The sequence below is a fragment of the Pituophis catenifer genome, unplaced genomic scaffold (genome assembly GCF_029215685.1).
Source record: "Pituophis catenifer annectens isolate HBS135680 unplaced genomic scaffold, rPitCat1.0.hap2 SCAF_2, whole genome shotgun sequence".
NCBI classification, from domain to species: domain Eukaryota; kingdom Metazoa; phylum Chordata; class Lepidosauria; order Squamata; family Colubridae; genus Pituophis; species Pituophis catenifer.
The window spans coordinates 12,266,539-12,291,406 of record NW_027256882.1 but is presented as its reverse complement, the minus strand read 5'-3'; the positions used below and the strand labels follow the sequence as shown (position 1 = coordinate 12,291,406).

Here is a 24,868-nt window from a genome sequence, read left to right as displayed (position 1 = left end):
CAGATCTAGTACTCCTGACTAACAACTCAGCACAAGTCCCTGGAAATGGGAGCGGATCTGCTTGAGGCCTCCAGAGTCCAGCTCTGAGGTGCTTTAATACATACATTCATGGCTGAGATAATCTGCCTCTGAATCCAATCCCTGGTCCTTCCACCCCTTTCAGTTTTCTTCTCACCCAGGGTGAGCTTCTATGTAATGTTGGTGTGGCTGCAAGGGACTCACATAAAGGGGCTCCCTAGTTAGTCTAAAAATGGGCTAAAATCAGCCTTCTGCACTGGCTGCTCAGGAATATCATTAGGATGTATGATAGCAAATTATTCCCTTGCTGTTTTCTTTTCACTCCTAGACACTCTCGTGGCCTCGTCTTCATCTCCCGGAACCTCAGGTCTTTATAGCGGAGGCTTAACAATGGTTGAGCTTCCAAGGCAGGTAGGAGGATTCTTCCCTCCCCTCCCCAGATGTGCCAATCTCGCAATAACAGAATAACACAATTGGAAGGGGTCTTAGAGATCTTCTAGTCTATCCCCGTTTCAAGCAGGAGACCCTATACCATTTCAGACAAGTGGGTGTCCAGTCTGTCCTTAAAAACCTCCAGCCCACAACTTCTGAAGGCCAACTGTTCCATTAGTCAATTGTTCTCACTGCCAGAAAGTTTCTCCTTAATTCCAGGTTGCCTTTCTCCATGATTAGTTTCCATCCGTTGTTTCTTGTCCTGCTTTCTGGTGCTTTGGAAAATAAGTTGAGCCCTTCTTGTTTGCAGCAGCCCCAGAAATACTGGAACACGGCTATCATGTCTCCCCTAGTCCTTCTTTTCTCTAGACTAGCCATATCCAGTTTCTGCAACCGTTTTTCATATGTTTTAGTCTCAAGGCCTTTAATCCTTAGTTGCTCTATGCACTTTTTCCAAAGTCTCCACATCTTTTTGGTAATGTTGTGACCAAAACTGAACTCAGTATTCCAGATGTGGTCTTTACTAAGGATTTTTAAAAAGTGTTGACCATGAAAGCCTAAAGTAAAAAGTAAAGTCCAGACTTTTGCACAGAAATTAAATGGTGAACCCACTTGATTTGGAAGGATTCATTGGCTCACCACACTGGGTACCATTAACCCAGTGTTGGATTCAGTCAAGATATCCAAGGTCAAGCCCATCAATGGACAACAAACGAATATGTGGTTGCTACTCCTGCACCATCGGACAAACCAATAAAACATTAACTAGATGTATCTCTAGCCAGAGGCACTTTATGTTTTCGGAAAGGTTCTCCAGGGACGATGTTCGGTCATGAACTTGCCCAGCAGCTGTCCAGATAAAGTCAGAGACACTGACACAGACTTGTAGATTTTATATAAATATAAATATGTTCAACCTACAAATTTATCGCAGTCTTTGTCATCATCCAGAAAAGGAAGAACATAAGATAGTCAGGAACATCATGAGGTAAATCTAAAACATCATGCAGAACATACAGAAGGAAAAAAGGAGGGAAAAAAGGGAAACGCCCCTTTATACTTACAGCAACCAATCATAGCGTAGATTGCATCATGCATGAGTCAGCACTCTCTAACTAATCAGTTACAATTGTGTTCCGGCCTATTTGACACTTTACTGTTTCAGATTCTAAATTCAATATCCTAACATGTTTGTTTGCCCTACTTGAAAACTAGAGGTTTTTCATTAAGAAGTAGACGCAAATGTAATTCATTGAAGTGTTCATTGTTATGAATGTTCATGGAATACGTTGTGGTTTCTCTCTTCTCCCTGTGTCAGGATTTGGTATCGCTTGAGGATGTAGCTGTGTTTTTCTCCGTGGAGGAGTGGGCCCTGCTGGATTCTGAGCAAAAAGCCCTGTACCAAGAGGTCATGCTGGAAACCAAGAGGAACATGGCCTCCTTAGGTAAGAGATTCTGTTGAGATATTTACATTTAGGAGCCAAAGGTCAAATCTTATATCAACTTAATAACAAGCATAGCATCATGGTTTGGACAAATGAGAGTTTGGAAGAATATTTATACTGTTCTAATACAGCAATGGTGCTTGATCCCTTTCACACCTAAGTTAGTCTTAACTTTTCTTTTCTTTTTTCTATTCCAAGCAGGTGACAAATGGGAGATGGAGGATTCTGGCCAAGAGGCAGCAGCACCTTTGCCAAAAGAGAAAAAGGAAGTTGCAGAAAAAATATATGGAAAGCAAAGTTCTGAGGAAAAGCAGTTAACGGGGGAGCTGGAGAATTGCTCTGGTTTCCCTTGTCCAGATCCCAATGTCTTATTGGACGGAGATGATTGCCAAGAAAAAGGAGAGTGTTCAAGGTGTGGGAAGACCCTTCGAGATGAATCTGGATTATGTGACTGTTGTGAAATCCCTGCTGGAGAGAAACAGGATGAAAGCAGGGAACACTCCAGAGGGACCCTTCCTCCTCCTTTACATGAAAGCATACAAGAAGGAGGGAAAATGTACAAATGTACAGAGTGTGCAGAAAGCTTCGATACAAGCCGTTCCCTTGCATCACATAAAAAAATTCACAAAGCAGAGAATCCACACAAATGTCTGGATTGTGGAAGGACCTTCAGGCAGAAAAATCATCTTAATTCACATAAGAGGGTCCACAAAGAGAAGCAGCAGCATCAATGCATCACCTGTGGAAAGACCTTCGGAAGCAGCACCTCCCTTGCTTCCCATCAAAGCAGCCACAGAGACGAGAAGTTGCATCAATGCAGGGACGGTAGAACGAGGCTTACTCGGAACAAGAAACCGAATTCCCCCCAAAAAAGCCCCACTGGGAATAAATCATGTAAATGCCTGGAATGTGGGAAGAGCTTCTGCTCTGCAGGTGAGCTCACTTACCATAATAGGACCCATACAGGGGAAAAGCCGTATCATTGCACGGTGTGTGGGAAGAGTTTCACCCAAAAAGGCAATTTCAATTTACATAAGAGGGTCCACACTGGAGAGAAGCCGTATAAATGCACAGAGTGTGGAAAATGCTTCAGGACCACCGATTCCCTTACTTGCCATAAGAGGATTCACACAGGGGAGAAACCCTATGAATGTTTGGAGTGTGGAAAAAGCTTCAATAGACATGATACACTAATTAAACATAATAGGATGCATAAAGGGGAGAAACCTTATAAATGCCTGCAGTGTGGAAAAAGCTTCAGTCAAAAAGTTCATCTTAAGTCGCACGAGAGGACCCACACGGGGGAAAAACCATTTCAGTGCATGGAGTGTGGAAAGCGCTTCAGTTGCTCTTCACATCTTATGGTCCATCACCGAATCCACACGGGGGAGAAGCCCTTTCAGTGCGTGCAGTGTGGAAAGCGCTTTGCCAATTCTAGTGGCCTTCATGCCCATGAACGGACCCACACAGGGGAGAAACCGTACAAATGCCTGCAGTGTGGAAAGAGCTTCCGTAAATCCAGCCACTTAACATCCCATAGAAGTGTCCACAGTGGAGAGAAACCATATCGATGCACCGAGTGTGGGAAGTGCTTCAATCAAAAAAGTAACCTTAGTACCCATAAAAGGACCCACACGGGTGAAAAGCCTTATAAGTGCATCGAATGTGGCAAATGCTTCACTGAATTGACGTCCCTCACTTGCCACAAAAGGCTCCACACTGGGGAGAAACCATATGAATGCCGTACATGTGGAAAGAGCTTCAATGTAAAAGGAAGCTATATTGTACATAGCAGAACCCACACTGGGGAGAAACCATATCAGTGCCAGGAGTGTGGAAAAAGCTTCATTGAGTCTGGAAAACTGACAATCCATAAAAGGATTCACACAGGGGAAAAACCATATAAGTGCACGGAGTGTGGCATGATTTTCAGAATAAGCAGTAGCCTTCGTAGCCACAAGAGGACCCACACTGGGGAGAAACCATACACATGTCATGAGTGCGGAAAAAGCTTTAGTCAAAGACATTCACTCAAGATCCATAGAAGGCTTCACTCAGGGGAGAAACCCTATAAATGCCTGGAGTGTGGAGAATGTTATAATGAGCGTGGCACTCTTACCTCCCACATGAGGATCCACACAGGGGAGAAGCCGTTTAAATGCACTGAGTGTGGAAAGAGTTTCAAAGACGGAAGGAATCTTACATGTCATAAAAGAATCCACACAGGGGAGAAGCCCTTTAAATGCATTGAGTGTGGAAAGGCTTTCAAAGATAGGAGTTCTTTTACACTCCATAAGAGAATCCACACGGGGGAGAAGCCGTATGAGTGTGTGGAGTGTGGAAGGAAATTAATAAGCTCTGGTGAATTTAATCGACATAAGAAGATGCACAGCAGGAAAAGACGATGCTAATTGGTTTGTGTTGATTCTCAAAATTTGCTTCATGCCCAGGAGAATCTGTAAAAATGCATAGTGTATGGAAAAGGGGTTCCAAAGCAGTAGACTTTTTTGATCCATTAAAAATAAGAATTTCCTTTTATAATTCGGAACTAACTTTTGGATACCAAGTTTTCCCCCAAATAAAACTTGCTTATATTTTTTGGGCTCCAAAATAAGCCCTAGGTCTTTTTTTTGTGGGGGGGGACATGATTTCAGGTTAATCAGCCCAGCTGTTCACTTTGCACCCCCTGGCGCATGCAGAAGAGGCGGCAAGCGGGCCCAACGTTATCTGGCAGCTGCTGCATCCTGCCTGTCCCTTGGTCAGTGCACTCTGGGGCTCGTCTTTGCACGGCGGCACCAGCAGCAGACAGAGGCATGGGGCAGAAGGCAGGTGACCCTAACATGCCACGTGGGCTGCAGGCAAACTAAGAGACCTGATGACAAACCTCCTGTAGCCACCCACCCACTCCAGCTCCAGATTTTCGACTGGAAGCATTGCGGCGAGACAGTCGGGGAATTAGGGCAAAATAGAAGAGTCCAGGATTTTGAAATACAAAATGATTACACTGGGATAAACAGAGGGGAAATAAGAAAAGGAGAAAAGAGATGGGAAACAATGGGAAATATAGGGCAAAATAGGAGAGTTGAAGATTTTAAAGCGCAAAAAAATAAAAGGTGAAAGAAAAAGGCAAAAATAAAAATGAAAAGGGAGAAAAAGAAAGAAATGAAAGAGAAATATCCTATATATACTTAGAATTGAAATATGAATTGTAGTAAGAAATGGGAAATCATACGATTATAAAAATGAAATGAATAATAATTGGAATATTTTTATTTGCATTTTTTAAATTTAGATAATGATAAGTTTTTAGAAACATGAATAAATTTAAACTAATAATTGAAATATCTTTAATGGTATATGGTGGTGAAAGTAGAAATGACTAAGTTGTGGCTTTGAGCAATATATGGGGAAAGCTATATGATTAGAGGATGTTTAATTGTATATTGTGGTGAAAACAGAAATGATTAAGTTGTGGTTTGGAGGAACATATGGGGAAAACTATTTGGTTTATTATTATTTAAACATAATTGATTTGTAAGAAGCTGGATTGTATGAAAATGGAAATAATTGGAATATCTGCGTTCATATTTTTGGAATTAATATAAAGAAACATGGGGAAAATTATTTGGTTTACGATTAATATACAAAGAAAAAAGATAGTTATATAACTAACTGATTTATACTAAAATGTTGGATTGTATTATCACAGGAAATGTATGTTATAAAATAAGTGGCTGCAGTATTCCTATAAGAATTGAACAATTGTAACACTATATAATAAATTAATTTGAGGATCGATATAAAAATAGATGACAATGGGAAGGGGTGCAACATAGAATAGAAGGGAAAAATTGAATTTGGTTAAGATTAGAGATGAGAATGAAGGGGGTAATATTGGTTTAAAAAAAATAGATGAGAATAAATATGATGGCAAAAAAGGAAGTATAGAAATTGTAAATTTAGTTAAAATGACTAAACACAGTTTAAATTTGTGAATCGGCCAAATACTCTGTTCAGAGATAATACATTGTATGTTTGTATATGTGTTTGTGTAAAAAATAAAAAAAAACTTTTTTTTTAAAAAAAAGATGAAGTCGGAGACACTGACACAGACTTGTAGCTTTTATATAAATATAAATATATTTAACCTACAATGATGACCTCTTTGTCATCATCCAGAAAAGTAAAAACAGTCAGGAACATCAATGAAGTAAGTCTTAACACCGTGATGGCGAACGTATAGCATGGGTGCCACAGGTGGCACGTGTAGCCATATCAGTGGGCACGCGAGTTCAGCTCTGGCGCAAAACAGGCTGTTTCCTGTCTCCGGAGGGCCTCGAGGAGGGGCGGTGGGGCCGGGGAGGGCCCGTTTTTTGCTGCCCCAGCCTCCAGAGCCTCTCTAGGAAGTTTGCAAATGGGCCTGGCCTCCGGAGAACACAAAGAAAGAAAAAAGGAAGAGAAAAAAGGGGAAACTCCCCCTTTATACTTACAGCAACCAATCATAGCGTAGATTGCATCCTGCATGAATCAGCACTCCCTAACTAATCCGTTTCAATTGTGTTGTAGTTTATTGTAGACTTTACTGTTCCAGCTACCAAATTCAATATCCTAAGATGCTTATTTGCCCTACTTGGAAGCTGTGGAGGTTTTTCATTAAAAGAAGACGAGTAACATGTAATTCATTGAAGTGCTCATTGTTAGGAATGATCATGGAATATGTTGTCTTTTTTTCCCTCCCTGTGTCAGAATTTGGGATCATTTGAGGACGTAGCTGTGTTTTTCTCCATGGAGGAGTGGGCCCTTCTGGATTTTAAACAAAAAGCCCTGTACCAAGAGGTCATGCTGGAAAAGAAGAGGAACATGGCCTCCTTAGGTGTTAAGATACTGTAGTGCACAATAATTTTTTTTTTTTTAAATTAATGCACATGAAATCCTGCAGCATTGGAGAATATTTTTTGTTTTGGGTGCTGTTTTCTTATCCAAACTGCTGATTTTCAAATATGCAAGCTATTTATCTGAGGTTTTCATCCTTTTCTATGAAGCTTGGCTTTTCTTCACAAATGGACAGTATGGAGACTGTGGCCTTCACGATTCACTCTCTCCCGTTTGTTAAGAATCTGATCCAATCTTGCACATGCTGGGCATGAAGGGAAGAAATAAACAAGCGGAGCAGGTTAAGAAAAAGATTTGTTTGTTTATTAGGAAATTTATATTAGGGTTGTTGGAAGAAAAATTCCTCTGGTTCAGTTCCCAGCTGGGAGGAAGGCGCTGGAAATAAAATGGAGGCTGATGGGAAAAAAGATTCTGTTTATCGATAGGCAGAACCAGCCTGTGATTCTGGGGCAGCTGACCAAATGGGCGAATGAGTGGATGGATCTTCATAGGTTTCTGTGACTTTGAAGTTTGAACTGATTGTACAATGAAGAGGGGATTGTGTCTTTTGCTAAATGGTGGTGGTTTAATGCTATTATGCCCTAAAATGTCCTGTCTTGTCCTGCTTAATCCCATCACCCAGTAGCTGAAGATGTTTTGTTTATAAATAGATTGGCCTAGATTCCTTAATGGGCCCAAAGTTTCCATCTGTAATCATTTCTGCTGCATTTTACTATGCAGGAAATTGGGGCTGGAGCATGTTTCTCCTTTGGTGAAATATAATAATCTGCCTCTTTTAATCCCCAAAATATTTCATTCTTCCAGGAGGGGGAGGGATGCCTGATTACTTCTTACAGGGCCCAAGGTCTGTCTGGATCTTGAGCCTATCTTCTGGAGAGTTGGCCATTCCCACCACCTTGGTGCTCTGATATTGTTCTCCCCTGGAAAGTTACAATTTTTACCAGCCCTCTGTCAACCTGCCCTACCTTACAGGGTTGTTTTGTGGGGGAGGAAGAAGAATCGGGGACTAATCTTCAGCTCATGGGGAGGGTGGGAGGGGAAAGTTGTGGAATTAATGGATCAATCCGTCAAAGGATGGGTAGCATGTGGCTGCTGCTGCCTCCACCCCCTAGTAAATACCCACCAGAGATTCTGCTGACCCCTTACTGGAAGGACACCCCTACCCCACCCCATTTTGGATTTTACCCGGAGAGGCTTGTTCTGATCGGGCAGTGTTGTTTTTTCTAAAGTTTTAAATTTACCCTATGTTTCAGACTATAAGACACAATGGAGTATAAGACGCACCAAGATTTCGAAGAGGTAAACAAGTAAAAAAAATGTTTTTGCCCTCCCCTGCCCCCAGGAGCACTCTGCAGGCCTCCCAAACCCTCTGCAGGCCCTGTTTTTGTGAAAAATGGGTCCGTTTTTCACAAAAATGAGACGCGCAGAGGGTTTTGGAGGCCTAGAGGGCAAAAACGCGACGAATGGGGGGGGGTTTGGGAGGCCAAAAATGGGAAGTAAGGGAGGTGCTGGTTCTGAAGGTCTTTCCACAGGTGATGCATTGATGCTTCTTGCTCTCTTCGTGGACCTTCTTATGTGAATTAAGAAGTTTTTTCTGCCTGAAGGTCCTTCCACAGTCCAGACATTTGTGTGGATCCTCTGCTTTGTGAATCTTTTTATGTGATGCAAGGGAGCGGCTTGTATCGAAGCTTTCTGCACACTCCGTACATTTGTATGATTTCCCCTCCTTGTATGCTTTCATGTAAAGGAGGAGGAAGGGTCCCTCTGGAGCGTTGCCTGCTTTCATTTTGTTTCTCTCCAGCAGGGATTTCACAACACTCACATAATCCAGATTCATCTCGGAGTGTTTTCCCACACCTTGAACACTCTCCTTTTTCTTGGCAATCATCTCCGTCCAATAAGACATTGGGATCTGGACAAGGGAAACCAGAGCAATTCTGCAGCTCAACCATTAACTGGTTTTGCTCAGGACTTTGCTTTCCATATATTTTTTCTGCAACTTCTTTTTTGTCTTTTGGCAAAGGTGCTGCTACCTCTTGGCCAGAATCCTCCATCTCCCATCCGTCACCTGCTTGCAACACAAAAAAAAAAGTTAACACAAACATAAGTGCAAAAGGGATCAAGCACCGTTACTGTGTTTGAACAATATCAAACTTCCTCCCAAATCCCATTTGTTCCAAATATGGTGCTATGCTTGGTATTAAAGTAAATTATGACTGGTCATCACGCTTTTGACCGTTCCTCAAACTTACGACCATCCTCACATTTATGCCCATTGCAGCATTCTTAATGACTGTGTCACTTGTTTCACAACTTCAGTTCTTCACCACAGTGACAAGATAGGGTACAAAAATGTAAAATGTGAGGACAGTCGTAAGTGCGAGGACCGGTCAAAAATCACTTTTCCAGCCCTCTGAGTAGTTCCTATGCACATGTAGGGACACCATTGTGGGTGTGGCTTATTTTGTGGGCGTGGCTCGGAGGTCATGTGACTGGGTGGGCGTGGCTAGCTGGTCATGTGACCGGGTGGCCATGGCTATGTGTATAGGGACTACTCCAAGGGCTGAAAAAATTGATTTCTGACCAGTCCTCACACTTTTGACTGGTCCTCACACTTACGACCAGTCATTTATGCCCGTTGCAGCATTCTGTCACTCATTTCACAACTGCGGTGCTTCATGTGCGCTTCTCCTCGCCTGGCCTCTCGTGATCATGGGGATGCTGCAATAGTCGTAAGTGTGAAAAGCTGTCATAAGTCACTTTTTTCAGTGCCATTGTAACTTTGAATGGTCACTAAATGAACTGTTGTAAATCAAGGATTACCTGTTCAAAAGTACAAAAAGCTGCCTTAAATACCAATCATTAGATTAGAAATATCTACAAGCTGGAGTTACAAATCAGGCAGGGTGCCAGAGCACCTTGAGGAATTAAAATAGTTAAACTACAATGATAACTATCAGCAACCAACTCTTGCTCATAAAGTGAAGCCCTTTAGCAGAGACAACATTTAAGCTCTCCAGAAAGAGCACACCCAGGAGAAGCAATCCTTAGATCCATTTGCACCACTTAAATATACAGCTGGTCTCACTCACCTCATAAAATATCCTAAGGAAATAATCCAGATTTAAGGAAAGATCACATGCCCCCCAGAAAAGCAGTAAAAAAATCAGTGTCAATCTTGCATACTGCCTCTTGGAAGTACACCCCAAAAGGACAGTGCCAAGAACCACTAAAGCAGTGAAAGAAGACCCCCTTTACAGACAAAAAAAGATAAGCCTAACTACAAAGAAAGCAATTAAAATGTAGCAAAAGAGCAAATACAGTAGTTGTTGTTTATTAAACCAATTACCAGAACAAATAGATGCAGGAACTAGCCAGATTTCTGAAGCTGCTTTTTTTCAGGAACAGAGATTAACATTTTCCCTTCCAAACAAAGCTGAATAGGGAAAATTATCTCATCAATAAGCACAGGATTAAACATCACCAAAAACCAGTTTTAGATCAAAAGTCAGAAAGGGTATGTAAACTCACGTTTGAATGTCAACCTTTCTAGCTAGTAATAACTAGCAGTCAGCACGGGTTTGTTAAAAACAGATCATGCCAAACCAATCTTATTCCATTCTTGAACATAGTGACTAAATTAGTAGACCAGCGAAATACTGTGGACATAATATGCTTAGACTTCAGCCAGGCATTGGACAAAGTAGACCACAACCAACTTCTTGGCAAGTAAGAAAAAAGTGGGATAGATAGCATCATCCCCAGACGGATTTCCAACTGGCTGACAAACCATACTTAACGAGTAGTCCTTAATGGGTCTAAGTATATGAAGGGAAGTAAGCAGTGAGATACCACAAGGTTCCATCTTAGGCAAGTACTAATAGGTAGTTAGGCCAGTAATAGAAGGGGAACTTACCAAATATGCAGATGATACTAAGGTGGCAGGAAGAACTAACACTCTATAGGCTCAAGATCCAGATGGATCCTGACAGACTTGAACACTGGGCCCTATCTAACTGTAGGAAGTTAGCACCCACCCCTTTCCTGGAAGAATGAAATATTTTAGGAAATATTAAAAAGGCAGAATATTAGATTTCCCTGGATGAGAAATGGAGAAACATGTTTTAAAAGACAAGCAGCTTCCTGCCTCCCCCTCCCACACACACAACTTTGTAAATGGGCCAAAATCTGCAACACAATAGGGCCCATCTAGCACAGAAACTAAAACTATAGGGCCCATCTAGCAGCAGAAACTCACCACAAGGCACCTGGTAAGATTACATCAACCAGCAAGCCTAGCTAAGACCCCCACCCCCTGGGAGTCTGACAACCAATCAGGATATTCTTTCTGGGCCCCAGGAAGTTCAAAGCCAGGGCATAAACCTGGGGACTCGCTGACTCTCAGCCCCTTTTCTGTTCAGGAACTCAAACCATGTGATCCTGTCCACCATTAAACCATCCTTCCAAGCAGTCTCCATGTTTCCAGTGTCTTTTTCTGTTGCCGTAATTCGAGGATCGGACTCAATAAAGAATTCAGAGTTGTAGTATTCGAATGTGGTCCTAAGTCAAGGACTACCTGTATTCAGATTTGGACAATGGCTGGGATAGATCTGGAATGATTTCTTTCATGCTTTTATATTTCAGTGACATCAGCAGGAAATACAGTTGTTTGATTGACAGGAGATACAGTAAGGAAGGTGCCAAAGAAGCCATGCCGACATCCTGTAGCCTTAAGGATTTTTAGCAAGACAGTTGTGGTTTCTCTCTCACCTTTCCCAGATATGGGACCCAGGTCTTTATTTCAGCCATTTCAAGGTACGAATCTTGATCCCCAGAATCCTGACTAAGGTCACTGGAGGCTTTTAAGAAGAGACTGGACAGCCAATTGCCTGAAATGGTATAGACTCCTCCTCCTCAAGCAGGGGGTTGGACTAGAAGACCTCCAAGGTCCCTTCCAACTCCAAGTATGTTATTCTATGTTTATATAATGTTTACTTTCCTTATCAGATGATAAGCTGGGACTTGCCCTTTGGAATACCCCACTGTAAAAGAGGAAAATTAGGGCCCTTTTATTGCTGGTGGACTTCCAACTCCCAGAATTCCTGACACAGCTGGCTCGGGGATTCTGGGAGTTGAAGTCCACCAGTCCTAAAAGGGCCCTAGTTCCCCACCCCTGGCCTACAGCAACCTTTCCCAATCTTGGGAGCTGTAAAATATGTGGACTTCAACACACATGGAGAATTCTGGGAGCAGAAATCCACATACCACAAAGTTGCCAAGGCTGAGAAACAGTGGCCCACAGGAGAAGGCCGATAAATGCACCCAAGACTTTAAAAACCCAGTTAAATTGAAGAATGGAAACGAATTGAAGGGATGAAAGCAACGAGGGCAAAGAGATGAAAGGGCATCAGAAGGAGCCTTTCCCCGATGCTCCCTCCGGAGGCGGCTCCTCTCGAAACATACTGAACATTCCAAGTAATTTTTACAGTCTTTTATTTTAACACCTTCAGCATGTTCAATCATTTTTTGTATTACAGGAAAACTGGCATGTCCTAATTTTCTGTGTAATATATGTGCACATTCATCATGAATTGGTTTTCCAATTATTGGTCTTTTGTTAGTGTGTGTATTGCTGACAGATATAGTTCTATCATTATGTTCTGGTTCATGTTCCTCATTGTCACTATCTATATCATTTTCATTTTCTGTGTTAGTGTCATTTTCAATGTTTGAATCAATGTTGTGTAGCCATCTTTCCTCTGTGATCAAATAAGGTAAATCTCCTTTGGTGATTATATTACCTATGTTTATTTTGTTTTTCTCTAGAGTTACTTTTCCTTTTGAGAATATTATATTTATGTTAGAGTCCCTATGCCTTATTCTCGAATGAAAGAGGTATATGCTCATGGAGTACCACGGGTTAATTTATTCTTCTTTTCATAATGTATTTCTCACTAACCACTCCTCCTCCCTAATCCCGCCTCCCTGGTATAAAAGGAGATGCACACTCCTCCTCCTTGCTTCTATCTGCAATCACTCTGTGAATATAGAATGCCTTCTGTGAATAAATAAGACTTTGTTTGAATACTACAACTCTGAATTCTTTATTGAGTCCGATCCTCGAATTACGGCAACAGAAAAAGACACTGGAAACATGGAGACTGCTTGGAAGGATGGTTTAATGGTGGACAGGATCACATGGCTTGAGTTCCTGAACAGAAAAGGGGCTGAGAGTCAGCGAGTCCCCAGGTTTATGCCCTGGCTTTGAACTTCCTGGGGCCCAGAAAGAATATCCTGATTGGTTGTCAGACTCCCAGGGGGTGGGGGTCTTAGCTAGCCTTGCTGGCTGATGTAATCTTACCAGGTGCCTTGTGGTGAGTTTCTGCTGCTAGATGGGCCCTATAGGTTTAGTTTCTGTGCTAGATGGGCCCTATTGTGTTGCAGATTTTGGCCCATTTACAAAGTTGTGGGGGGGGGTGTGGAGGCAGGAAGCTGCTTGTCTTTTAAAACATGTTTCTCCATTTCTCATCCAGGGAAATCTAATATTCTGCCTTTTTAATATTTCCTAAAATATTTCATTCTTCCAGGAAAGGGGTGGGTGCTAACTTAAGGTGACCAGATTTTAACATTGGTAAAGAGGGACATTGTGGGCGTGGCTTATTTTGAGGGCGTGGCTAGCTGGTCATGTGACTGGGTGGGCGTGGCTAGCTGGTCATGTGACCGGGTGGCCATGGCTATGTGTATAGGGAAAGGTGAACAGATTTTAACATTGGTAAGAGGGACACCATTGTGGGCGTGGCTTATTGTGTGGGCGTGGCTTGGAGGCCATGTGACTGGGTGGGCGTGGCTAGCTGGTCATGTGACCGGGTGGCCATGGCTATGTGTATAGGGACTACTCAGAGGCCTGGAAAGTCATTTCTGACAGGTCCTCACACTTTTGACTGGTCCTCACACTTATGACCATCCTCACATTTATGCCCGTGCAGCATTCTTAACAACCATGTCACTCATTTCACAACTGCTTCTCTTCACCATGATGACAAGATAGGGCAAAAATGTAAAATGTGAGGACAGTCATAAGTTCGAGGACTGGTCAAAAGTGCGAGGACCAGTCAAAAATAACTTTTTCAGCCCTCTGAGTAGTCCATATGCACAAAAGGACTAACCAGAGGGCTGAAAAAAGTCATTTCTGACAGGTCCTCGCACTTTTGACTGGTCCTCACACTTATGACCATCCTCACATTTATGCCCGTGCAGCATTCTTAACAACCATGTCACTCATTTCACAACTGCTTCTCTTCACCATGATGACAAGATAGGGCAAAAATGTAAAATGTGAGGACAGTCGTAAGTTCGAGGACTGGTCAAAAGTGTGAGGACCAGTCAAAAATAACTTTTTCAGCCCTCTGAGTAGTCCATATGCATAAAAGGATACAGCAATAGAGAGGGATGAAGGAACGGAAGGGAAATTAGAGTAGGAGTGAGGGTAAGAGAGGGAGGAAGAGAGGAGGAGAAGGAGAAAGGAAGAGGAAGTAGGGAGGAGAAGAAGAGGGGGGGAAGAGAAAGTAAGAAGGAAAGAAAAGAGAGAGGTGGTAGGTTTGAGGAGAAAGATTGCTGTACAATAAAAAAGATGAAAGGGAAGAAAGCCAACCCCAAACAAATATAAAGATATTAAGATAAAGAATGAATGGTTAAACTTTAAAGAATAAAAGAGAACAAATATGAATAAATAGCAGTAATTAGAAACACACATACAAACATACAATTTATTTTCTTTGAACAGAGTATTTGGCTGGTTCACAAATTTAAACAGTGTTTAGTCACTTCAATTAAATTTACAATTTCTATATTTCCTTTTTGCCATATTTATTCCTCATCTATTTTTTTAAAAAAACCAATATTACCCTTCATCCTCATCTCTAATCTTAATCAAATTCAATTTTTCCCTTCTATTCTATATTATACCCCTTTCCATTGTCATCTATTTTTATATCCATCCTCACATTGTTTAATTATGTAATTCTGTAATACAGTTGTTTAATACAAATTCAACATTTTAATATAAATCAGTTAGTTATAAAACTATCTTTTTTCTATATTAATCAATATGAACATGAATATTCCAATTATTTCCATGAAATCCAATTTCTTACAAATCAATTAATTATATTTACCAATAATAATAAACCAAATAATTTCCCCCCTATATTCCTCTGAACCACAACTTAACCATTTCTGCTTTCAACACAATATACAATTAATAGTATCTCAATTATTATAATTCCCTAGTTAAATACAGCTTTTTTTTCTTTTGTGTTTTAAAATCTTGAACTCTCCTCCTAAATTTCCCATTGTTTGCAGTTTTTCACCTACCTTTTTTGGGGAGGAAAAATAAAAATAAATCTCTCTCTGCCTCATTTTGTCACGTTGCACCAAAGATCCTGGTTTCGGTTTCGTTTCTGCAGCTTAGCTAGGGGAAAAAAAAACTGCTTCAGGAACTCTTTACACTGATTGCCTGTAGGGCGGCCCTTTGAAGCCCCGGGCAAGAGTTTAAAGAGTTTTTTTTTCTTCTAGCCATCAGCTGGGGCTCAAGAGGCAGCGGGACTCAGGGGGCAGAATGAAAAATTGGGACTTTTTTGAAACGCCGTGGGACGCGGGACAAATTGCTAAAAATCGGGACTGTCCCGCCAAAAGCGGGACGTCTGGTCACCTTATGCTAACTTCCTACAGTTAGATAGGGCCCAGTGTTCAAGTCTGTCAGGATCCATCTGGATCTTGAGCCTATAGAGTGTTAGTTCTTCCTGCCAGCTTAGTATCATCTGCATATTTGGTAAGTTCCCCTTCTATTACTGGCCTAACTACCTATTAGTACTTGCCTAAAATGGAACCTTGTGGTATCTCACTGCTTACTTCCCTTCATATACTTAGACCCATTAAGGACTACTCGTTAAGTATGGTTTGTCAGCCAGTTGGAAATCCGTCTGGGGATGATGCTATCTATCCCACTTTTTTCTTACTTGCCAAGAAGTTGGTTGTGGTCTACTTTGTCCAATGCCTGGCTGAAGTCTAAGTATATTATGTCCACAGTATTTCGCTGGTCTACTAATTTAGTCACTATGTTCAAGAATGGAATAAGATTGGTTTGGCATGATCTGTTTTTAACAAACCCGTGCTGACTGCTAGTTATTACTAGCTAGAAAGGTTGACATTCAAACGTGAGTTTACATACCCTTTCTGACTTTTGATCTAAAACTGGTTTTTGGTGATGTTTAATCCTGTGCTTATTGATGAGATAATTTTCCCTATTCAGCTTTGTTTGGAAGGGAAAATGTTAATCTCTGTTCCTGAAAAAAAGCAGCTTCAGAAATCTGGCTAGTTCCTGCATCTATTTGTTCTGGTAATTGGTTTAATAAACAACAACTACTGTATTTGCTCTTTTGCTACATTTTAATTGCTTTCTTTGTAGTTAGGCTTATCTTTTTTTGTCTGTAAAGGGGGTCTTCTTTCACTGCTTTAGTGGTTCTTGGCACTGTCCTTTTGGGGTGTACTTCCAAGAGGCAGGATGCAAGATTGACACTGATTTTTTTACTGCTTTTCTGGGGGGCATGTGATCTTTCCTTAAATCTGGATTATTTCCTTAGGATATTTTATGAGGTGAGACCAGCTGTATATTTAAGTGGTGCAAATGGATCTAAGGATTGCTTCTCCTGGGTGTGCTCTTTCTGGAGAGCTTAAATGTTGTCTCTGCTAAAGGGTTTCACTTTATGAGCAAGAGTTGGTTGCTGATAGTTATCATTGTAGTTTAACTATTTTAATTCCTCAAGGTGCTCTGGCACCCTGCCTGATTTGTAACTCCAGCTTGTAGATATTTCTAATCTAATGATTGGTATTTAAGGCAGCTTTTTGTACTTTTGAACAGGTAATCCTTGATTTACAACAGTTCATTTAGTGACCATTCAAAGTTACAATGGCACTGAAAAAAGTGACTTATGACAGCTTTTCACACTTACGACTATTGCAGCATCCCCATGATCACGAGAGGCCAGGCGAGGAGAAGCGCACATGAAGCACCGCAGTTGTGAAGAGTGACAGAATGCAGCAACGGGCATAAATGACTGGTCGTAAGTGTGAGGACCAGTCAAAAGTGTGAGGACTGGTCAGAAATCAATTTTTTCAACCCTCGGAGTAGTCCCTATACACATAGCCATGGCCACCCGGTCACATGACCAGCTAGCCACGCCCACCCAGTCACATGACCTCCAAGCCATGCCCACAAAATAAGCCACACCCACAATGGTGTCCCTATATGTGCATAGGAACTACTCAGAGGGCTGGAAAAGTGATTTTTGACCGGTCCTCGCACTTACGACTGTCCTCACATTTTACATTTTTGTACCCTATCTTGTCACTGTGGTGAAGAACTGAAGTTGTGAAACAAGTGACACAGTCATTAAGAATGCTGCAATGGGCATAAATGTGAGGATGGTCGTAAGTTTGAAGAACGGTCAAAAGCGTGAGGACCAGTCATAATTCACTTTAATACCAAGTATAGCACCATGTTTGGAACAAATGGGATTTGGGAGGAAGTTTGATATTGTTCAAACACAGTAACGGCGCTTGATCCCTTTTGCACTTATGTTTGTGTTAACTTTTTTTTTTGTGTTGCAAGCAGGTGACGGATGGGAGATGGAGGATTCTGGCCAAGAGGCAGCAGCACCTTTGCCAAAAGACAAAAAAGAAGTTGCAGAAAAAATATATGGAAAGCAAAGTCCTGAGCAAAACCAGTTAATGGTTGAGCTGCAGAATTGCTCTGGTTTCCCTTGTCCAGATCCCAATGTCTTATTGGACGGAGATGATTGCCAAGAAAAAGGAGAGTGTTCAAGGTGTGGGAAAACACTCCGAGATGAATCTGGATTATGTGACTGTTGCGAAATCCCTGCTGGAGAGAAACAGGATGAAAGCAGGGAACACTCCAGAGGGACCCTTCCTCCTCCTTTACATGAAAGCATACAAGGAGGGGAAATCATACAAATGTACAGAGTGTGCAGAAAGCTTCGATACAAGCCGCTCCCTTGCATTACATAAAAAAATTCACAAAGCAGAGGATCCACACAAATGTCTGGATTGTGGAAAGACCTTCAGGCAGAAAAACCATCTTAATTCACATAAGAAGGTCCACGAAGAGAGCAAGAAGCATCAATGCATCACCTGTGGAAAGACCTTCAGAACCAGCACCTCCCTTACTTCCCATTTTTGGCCTCCCAAAAATGTTTGGGAGGCCTGCAGAGTGCTCCTGGGGGCCGGGGAGGGCAAAAACATTTTTTTAACTCGTTTACCTCGTTTCGAAATCTTGGTGCGTCTTATACTCCATTGCGTTTTATAGTCTGAAACATAGGGTAAATTTAAAACCTCTTAAAAAAAACAACACTGCCAGATCAGAACAAGCCTCTCCGGGTAAAATCCAAAATGGGGTGGGGTAGGGGTGTCCTTCCAGTAAGGGGTCAGCAGAATCTCTGGTGGGTATTTACTAGGGAGAGGAGGCAGCAGCAGCCACATGCTAGCCATCCTTTGACGGATTGATCCATTAATTCCACGACTTTCCCCTCCCACCCTCCCCATGAGCTGAAGATTAGTCCCGATTCTTCTTCCTCCCCCACAAAACAACCCTGTAAGGTAGGGCAGGTTGACAGAGGGCTGGTAAAAATTGTAACTTTCCAGGGGAGAACAATATCAGAGCACCAAGGTGGTGGGAATGGCCAACTCTCCAGAAGATAGGCTCAAGATCCAGACAGACCTTGGGCCCTGTAAGAAGTAATCAGGGATCCCTCCCCCTCCTGGAAAAATGAAATATTTTGGGGATTAAGAGGCAGATTATTATATTTCACCAAAGGAGAAACATGCTCCAGCCCCAATTTCCTGCATAGTAAAATGCAGCAGAAATGATTACAGATGGAAACTTTGGGCCCATTAAGGAATCCAGGCCAATCTATTCATAAACAAAACATATTCAGCTACCGGGTGACAGGATTAAGCAGGACAGGACAGGACATTTTAGGACATAATAGCATTAACCCACCACCATTTAGCAAAAGACACAAGCCCCTCTTCATTGTACAATCAGTTCAAACTTCAAAGTCACAGAAACCTATGAAGATCCATCCACTCATTCGCCCATTTGGTCAGCTGCCCCAGAATCACAGGCTGGTTCTGCCTATCGATAAACAGAATCTTTTTTCCCATCAGCCTCCATTTTATTTCCAGCGCCTTTCTCCCAGCTGGGAACTGAACCAGAGGAATTTTTCTTCCAACAGCCCTAATATAAATTTCCTAATAAATAAATAAATAAATCTTTTTCTTAACCTGCTCCGCTTGGTTATTTCTTCCCTTCATGCACAGCATGTGCAAGATTGGATCAGATTCTTAACAAACAGGAGAGAGTGGATTGTGAAGGCCACAGTCTCCATACTGTCCATTTGTGAAGAAAAGCCAGGCTTCATAGAAAAGGATGAAAACCTCAGATAAATAGCTTGCATATTTGAAAATCAGCAGTTTGGAGAAGAATACAGCACCCAAAACAAAACAAAATCTCCAGTGCTGCAGGACTTCACGTGCATTAATTTAAAAAAAAAAATTATTGTGCACTACGGTATCTTAACACCTAAGGAGGCCATGTTCCTCTTCTTTTCCAGCATGACCTCTTGGTACAGGGCTTTTTGTTTAAAATCCAGAAGGGCCCACTCCTCCATGGAGAAAAACACAGCTACGTCCTCAAATGATCCCAAATTCTGACACAGGGAGGGAAAAAAAGACAACATATTCCATGATCATTCCTAACAATGAGCACTTCAATGAATTACATGTTACTCGTCTTCTTTTAATGAAAAACCTCCACAGCTTCCAAGTAGGGCAAATAAGCATCTTAGGATATTGAATTTGGTAGCTGGAACAGTAAAGTCTAGAATAAACGACAACCCAATTGTAATGGATTAGTTAGGGAGTGCTGATTCATGCAGGATGCAATCTACGCTATGATTGGTTGCTGTAAGTATAAAGGGGGAGTTTCCCCTTTTTTCCCTTCCTTTTTTCCTTCTTTGTGTTCTCCGGAGGCCAGGCCCATTTGCAAACTTCCTAGAGAGGCTCTGGAGGCTGGGGCAGCAAAAAACGGACCCTCCCTCCCCCCCACCGCCCCTCCCCGAGGCCCTCCGGAGATAGGAAACAGCCTGTTTTATGCTGGAGCTGAACTCGCGTGCCCACTGATATGGCTACGTGTGCCACCTGTGGCACCCATGCTATACATTCGCCATCACGGTGTTAAGACTTACTTCATTGATGTTCCTGACTGTTTTTACTTTTCTGGATGATGACAAAGACTGCTGTAAATTTGTAGGTTAAATATATTTATATTTATATAAAAGCTACAAGTCTGTGTCAGTGTCTCCGACTTCATCTTTTTTTTAAAAAAAAAAGTTTATTTTTTACACAAACATATATACAAACATACAATGTATTATCTCTGAACAGAGTATTTGGCCGATTCACAAATTTAAACTGTGTTTAGTCATTTTAACTAAATTTACAATCTCTATACTTCCTTTTTGCCATCATATTTATTCTCATCTATTTTTTTTAAACCAATATTACCCCCTTCATTCTCATCTCTAATCTTAACCAAATTCAATTTTTCCCTTCTATTCTATGTTGCACCCCTTCCCATTGTCATCTGTTTTTATATCGATCCTCAAATTAATTAATTATATAGTGTTACAATTGTTCAATTCTTATAGGAATACTGCAGCCACTTATTTTATAACATACATTTCCTGTGATAATACAATCCAACATTTTAGTATAAATCAGTTAGTTATATAACTATCTTTTTTCTTTGTATATTAATCGTAAACCAAATAATTTTCCCCATGTTTCTTTATATTAATTCCAAAAATATGAACGCAGATATTCCAATTATTTCCATTTTCATACAATCCAGCTTCTTACAAATCAATTATGTTTAAATAATAATAAACCAAATAGTTTTCCCCATATGTTCCTCCAAACCACAACTTAATCATTTCTGTTTTCACCACAATATACAATTAAACATCCTCTAATCATATAGCTTTCCCCATATATTGCTCAAAGCCACAACTTAGTCATTTCTACTTTCACCACCATATACCATTAAAGATATTTCAATTATTAGTTTAAATTTATTCATGTTTCTAAAAACTTATCATTATCTAAATTTAAAAAATGCAAATAAAAATATTCCAATTATTATTCATTTCATTTTTATAATCGTATGATTTCCCATTTCTTACTACAATTCATATTTCAATTCTAAGTATATATAGGATATTTCTCTTTCATTTCTTTCTTTTTCTCCCTTTTCATTTTTATTTTTGCCTTTTTCTTTCACCTTTTATTCTTTTGCGCTTTAAAATCTTGAACTCTCCTATTTTGCCCTATATTTCCCATTGTTTCCCATCTCTTTTCTCCTTTTCTTATTTCCCCTCTGTTTATCCCAGTGTGATCATTTTGTATTTCAAAATCCTGGACTCTTCTATTTTGCCCTAATTCCCCGACTGTCTCGCCGCAATGCTTCCAGTCGAAAATCTGGAGCTGGAGTGGGTGGGTGGCTACAGGAGGTTTGTCATCAGGTCTCTTAGTTTGCCTGCAGCCCACGTGGCATGTTAGGGTCACCTGCCTTCTGCCCCATGCCTCTGTCTGCTGCTGGTGCCGCCGTGCAAAGACGAGCCCGAGTGCACTGACCAAGGGACAGGCAGGATGCAGCAGCTGCCAGATAACGTTGGGCCCGCTTGCCGCCTCTTCTGCATGCGCCAGGGGGTGCAAAGGGAACAGCTGGGCTGATTAACCTGAAATCGTGTCCCTCCCCCCCCCCACACACACAAAAACGACCTAGGGCTTATTTTGGAGCCCAAAAAAATATAAGCAAGTTTTATTTTGGGAAAAACACGGTATCCAAAAGTTAATTCCTAATTATAAAAGGAAATTCTTATTTTTAATGGATCAAAAAAGTCTACTACTTTGAAACCCCTTTTCCATACACCATGCATTTTTAAAGATTCTCTTGGGCATGAAGCAAATTTTGAGAATCACCACAGACCAATTAGCATCGTCTTTTCCTGCTGTGTGTCTTCTTATGTCGATTAAAGTTACTGCAGTTTCTGAATTTCTTTCCACACTCTACACACTGATACGGCTTCTCCCCTGTGTGGATTCTTTTATGAAGCATAAGATTTCTTCCGTCTTTGAAACTCTTTCCACACTCAATGCATTTAAAGGGTTTCTCTCCTGTGTGGATCCTCATGTGGGAGGTTAGACTGCCACTCTCATTACAACATTTTCCACACTCCAGGCATTTATAGGGTTTCTCCCCTGAGTGAAGCCTTCTATGGATCTTGAGTGAATGTCTTTGACTAAAGCTTTTTCCACACTCATGACACATGTATGGTTTCTCCCCAGTGTGGGTCCTCTTGTGGCTACGAAGGCTACTGCTTATTCTGAAACTCATGCCACACTCCATGCACTTATATGGTTTTTCCCCTGTGTGAATCCTTTTATGGATCGTCAGTTTTCCAGAATCAATGAAGCTTTTTCCACACTCCTGGCACTGATATGGTTTCTCCCCAGTGTGGGTTCTGCTATGTAGGATATAGCTTCTTTTTGCATTGAAGCTCTTTCCACATGTACGGCATTCATATGGTTTCTCCCCAGTGTGGAGTCTTTTGTGGTAAGTGAGGGACGTAAATTCAGTGAAGCATTTGCCACATTCGATGCACTTATAAGGCTTTTCACCCGTGTGGGTCCTTTTATGGGTATTAAGGTTACTTTTTTGATTGAAGCACTTCCCACACTCGGTGCATCGATGTGGTTTCTCTCCACTGTGGACACTTCTATGGGATGTTAAGTGGCTGGATTTATGGAAGCTCTTTCCACACTGCAGGCATTTGTACGGTTTCTCCCCTGTGTGGGTCCGTTCGTGGACATGAAGGCCACTAGAATTGGCAAAGCGCTTTCCACACTGCAGGCACTGAAAGGGCTTCTCCCCTGTGTGGATTCGGTGATGGGACGTAAGGTGTGAAGAGCAATTGAAGCGCTTTCCACACTCCATGCATTGAAGTGGTTTTTCCCCCGTGTGGGTCATCTCGTGTGACTTAAGATTAACTTTTTGACTGAAGCTTTTTCCACACTGCAGGCATTTATAAGGTTTCTCCCCTTTATGCATCCTATTATGTTTAATTAGTGTATCATGTCTATTGAAGCTTTTTCCACACTCCAAACATTCATAGGGTTTCTCCCCTGTGTGAATCCTCTTATGACAAGTAAGGGAATCATTTCTCCTGAAGCATTTTCCACACTCTGTGCATTTATACGGCTTCTCTACAGTGTGGATCCTCATATGTGAATTGAAATTGCCTTTTTGGGTGAAACTCTTCCCACACACTGTGCAATGATATGGCTTTTCCCCTGTATGGATCCTATTATGGTAAGTGAGGTGACTTGCAGAGCGGAAGCTCTTCCCACATTCCAGGCATTTACATGTTTTATTCCCAGTGGGGCTTTTTTTCCGGGAATTTGGTTCCTTGCTCTGAGTAAACCTCGTTCTACCCTTCCTGCGTCGATACAACTTCTCCTCTCTGTGGATGCTTTGATGGGAAGTAAGGGAGGTGCTGTTTCTGAAGGTCTTTCCGCAGGTGATGCATTGATGCTGCTTCTTCTTTTCGTGGACCCTCTTATGTGAATTAAGATGATTTTTCTGCCTGAAGGTCCTTCCACAATCCAGACATTTGTGTGGATCCTCTGCTTTGTGAATTTTTTTATGCGATGCAAGGGAGCGGCTTGTATCGAAGCTTTCTGCACACTCCGTACATTTGTAACTTTCCCCTCCTTCTTGTATGCTTTCAAATAAAGGAGGAGGAAGGGTCCGTCTGGAGTGTTGCCTGCTTTCATCCTGTTTCTCTCCAGCAGGGATTTCGCAACAGTCACATAATCCCAATTCATCTAGGAGTGTTTTCCCACACCTTGAACACACTTCTTTTTCATGGCAATCATCTGTGTTCAATAAGACATTGGGATCTGGACAAGGTAAACCAGAACAATTCTCCAGCTCCCCCGTTAACTCCTTTTCCTCAGAACTTTGCTTTCCATGCATCTTTTCTACATCTTCTTTTTTGTCTTTTGGCAAAGGTGCTGCTGCCTCTTGGCCAGAATCCTTCATCTCCCATTTGTCACCTGCTTGCAACAGAAAAAGAGAAAAGTTAGGACAAACTTAGGTGTGAAAGGGATCAAGCACCATTGCTGTATTTGAACAGTATAAATATTCTTCCAAACTCTCATTTGTCCAAAACATGATGCTATGCTTGTTATTAAGTTGATATAAGATTTGACCTTTGGCTACTAAATGTAAATATCTCAACAGCATCTCTTACCTAAGGAGGCCATGTTCCTCTTGGTTTCCAGCATGACCTCTTGGTACAGGGCTTTTTGCTCAGAATCCAGCAGGGCCCACTCCTCCACGGAGAAAAACACAGCTACATCCTCAAGCGATACCAAATCCTGACACAGGGAGAGGAGAGAAACCACAACGTATTCCATGAACCTTCCTAACAATGAACACTTCAATGAATTACATTCGCGTCTACTTCTTAATGAAAAACCTCTAGTTTTCAAGTAGGGCAAACAAACATGTTAGGATATTGAATTTAGAATCTGAAACAGTAAAGTGTACAAATAGGCCGGAACACAATTGTACCTGATTAGTTAGAGAGTGCTGACTCATGCATGATGCAATCTACGCTATGATTGGTTGCTGTAAGTATAAAGGGGCGTTTCCCTTTTTTCCCTCCTTTTTTCCTTCTGTATGTTCTGCATGATGTTTTAGATTTTTTTTTTTTATTTACACTTTATTGGATTTTTTTTTACACAAATAAAATATAATAACAATTCTGTTTAACATCGGATTCGCAGTGTTTATACATATATACATGAAAAATTATCTGGTGTCGTTTATACTATACATTTCTAATTAATTTCTAATTAATTTCTGTGCCTTTTACTCC

At 41.3% G+C, this 24,868-nt stretch overlaps 2 protein-coding genes and 1 pseudogene across 2 annotated transcripts; 1 reads left to right on the top strand and 2 right to left on the bottom strand.

The window, feature by feature from the left end:
• The first annotated feature begins 378 nt into the window (after nt 1-378).
• Nucleotides 379-5,976, top strand: LOC139311743 (zinc finger protein 420-like). The gene is made up of 3 exons (XM_070936236.1): nt 379-429; nt 1,769-1,895; nt 2,094-5,976. Exons 1-3 carry the CDS (start codon nt 409-411, stop codon nt 4,304-4,306), a joined length of 2,361 nt encoding a protein of 786 aa, XP_070792337.1. The 5' UTR covers nt 379-408; the 3' UTR covers nt 4,307-5,976.
• A 2,253-nt stretch (nt 5,977-8,229) lies between these two features.
• On the bottom strand, nt 8,230-20,092 carry LOC139309846 (zinc finger protein 558-like; annotated as a pseudogene).
• Nucleotides 20,093-21,823: 1,731 nt separating this feature from the next.
• LOC139311749 (zinc finger protein 420-like) lies at nt 21,824-24,359 on the bottom strand. Its single transcript, XM_070936243.1, has 2 exons — nt 24,239-24,359; nt 21,824-24,041 (listed from the first exon to the last, which is right to left on the bottom strand). The coding sequence occupies exons 1-2, from the start codon at nt 24,270-24,272 to the stop codon at nt 21,916-21,918; spliced, it is 2,160 nt and encodes a 719-aa protein (XP_070792344.1). The 5' UTR covers nt 24,273-24,359; the 3' UTR covers nt 21,824-21,915.
• Nucleotides 24,360-24,868: the final 509 nt, after the last annotated feature.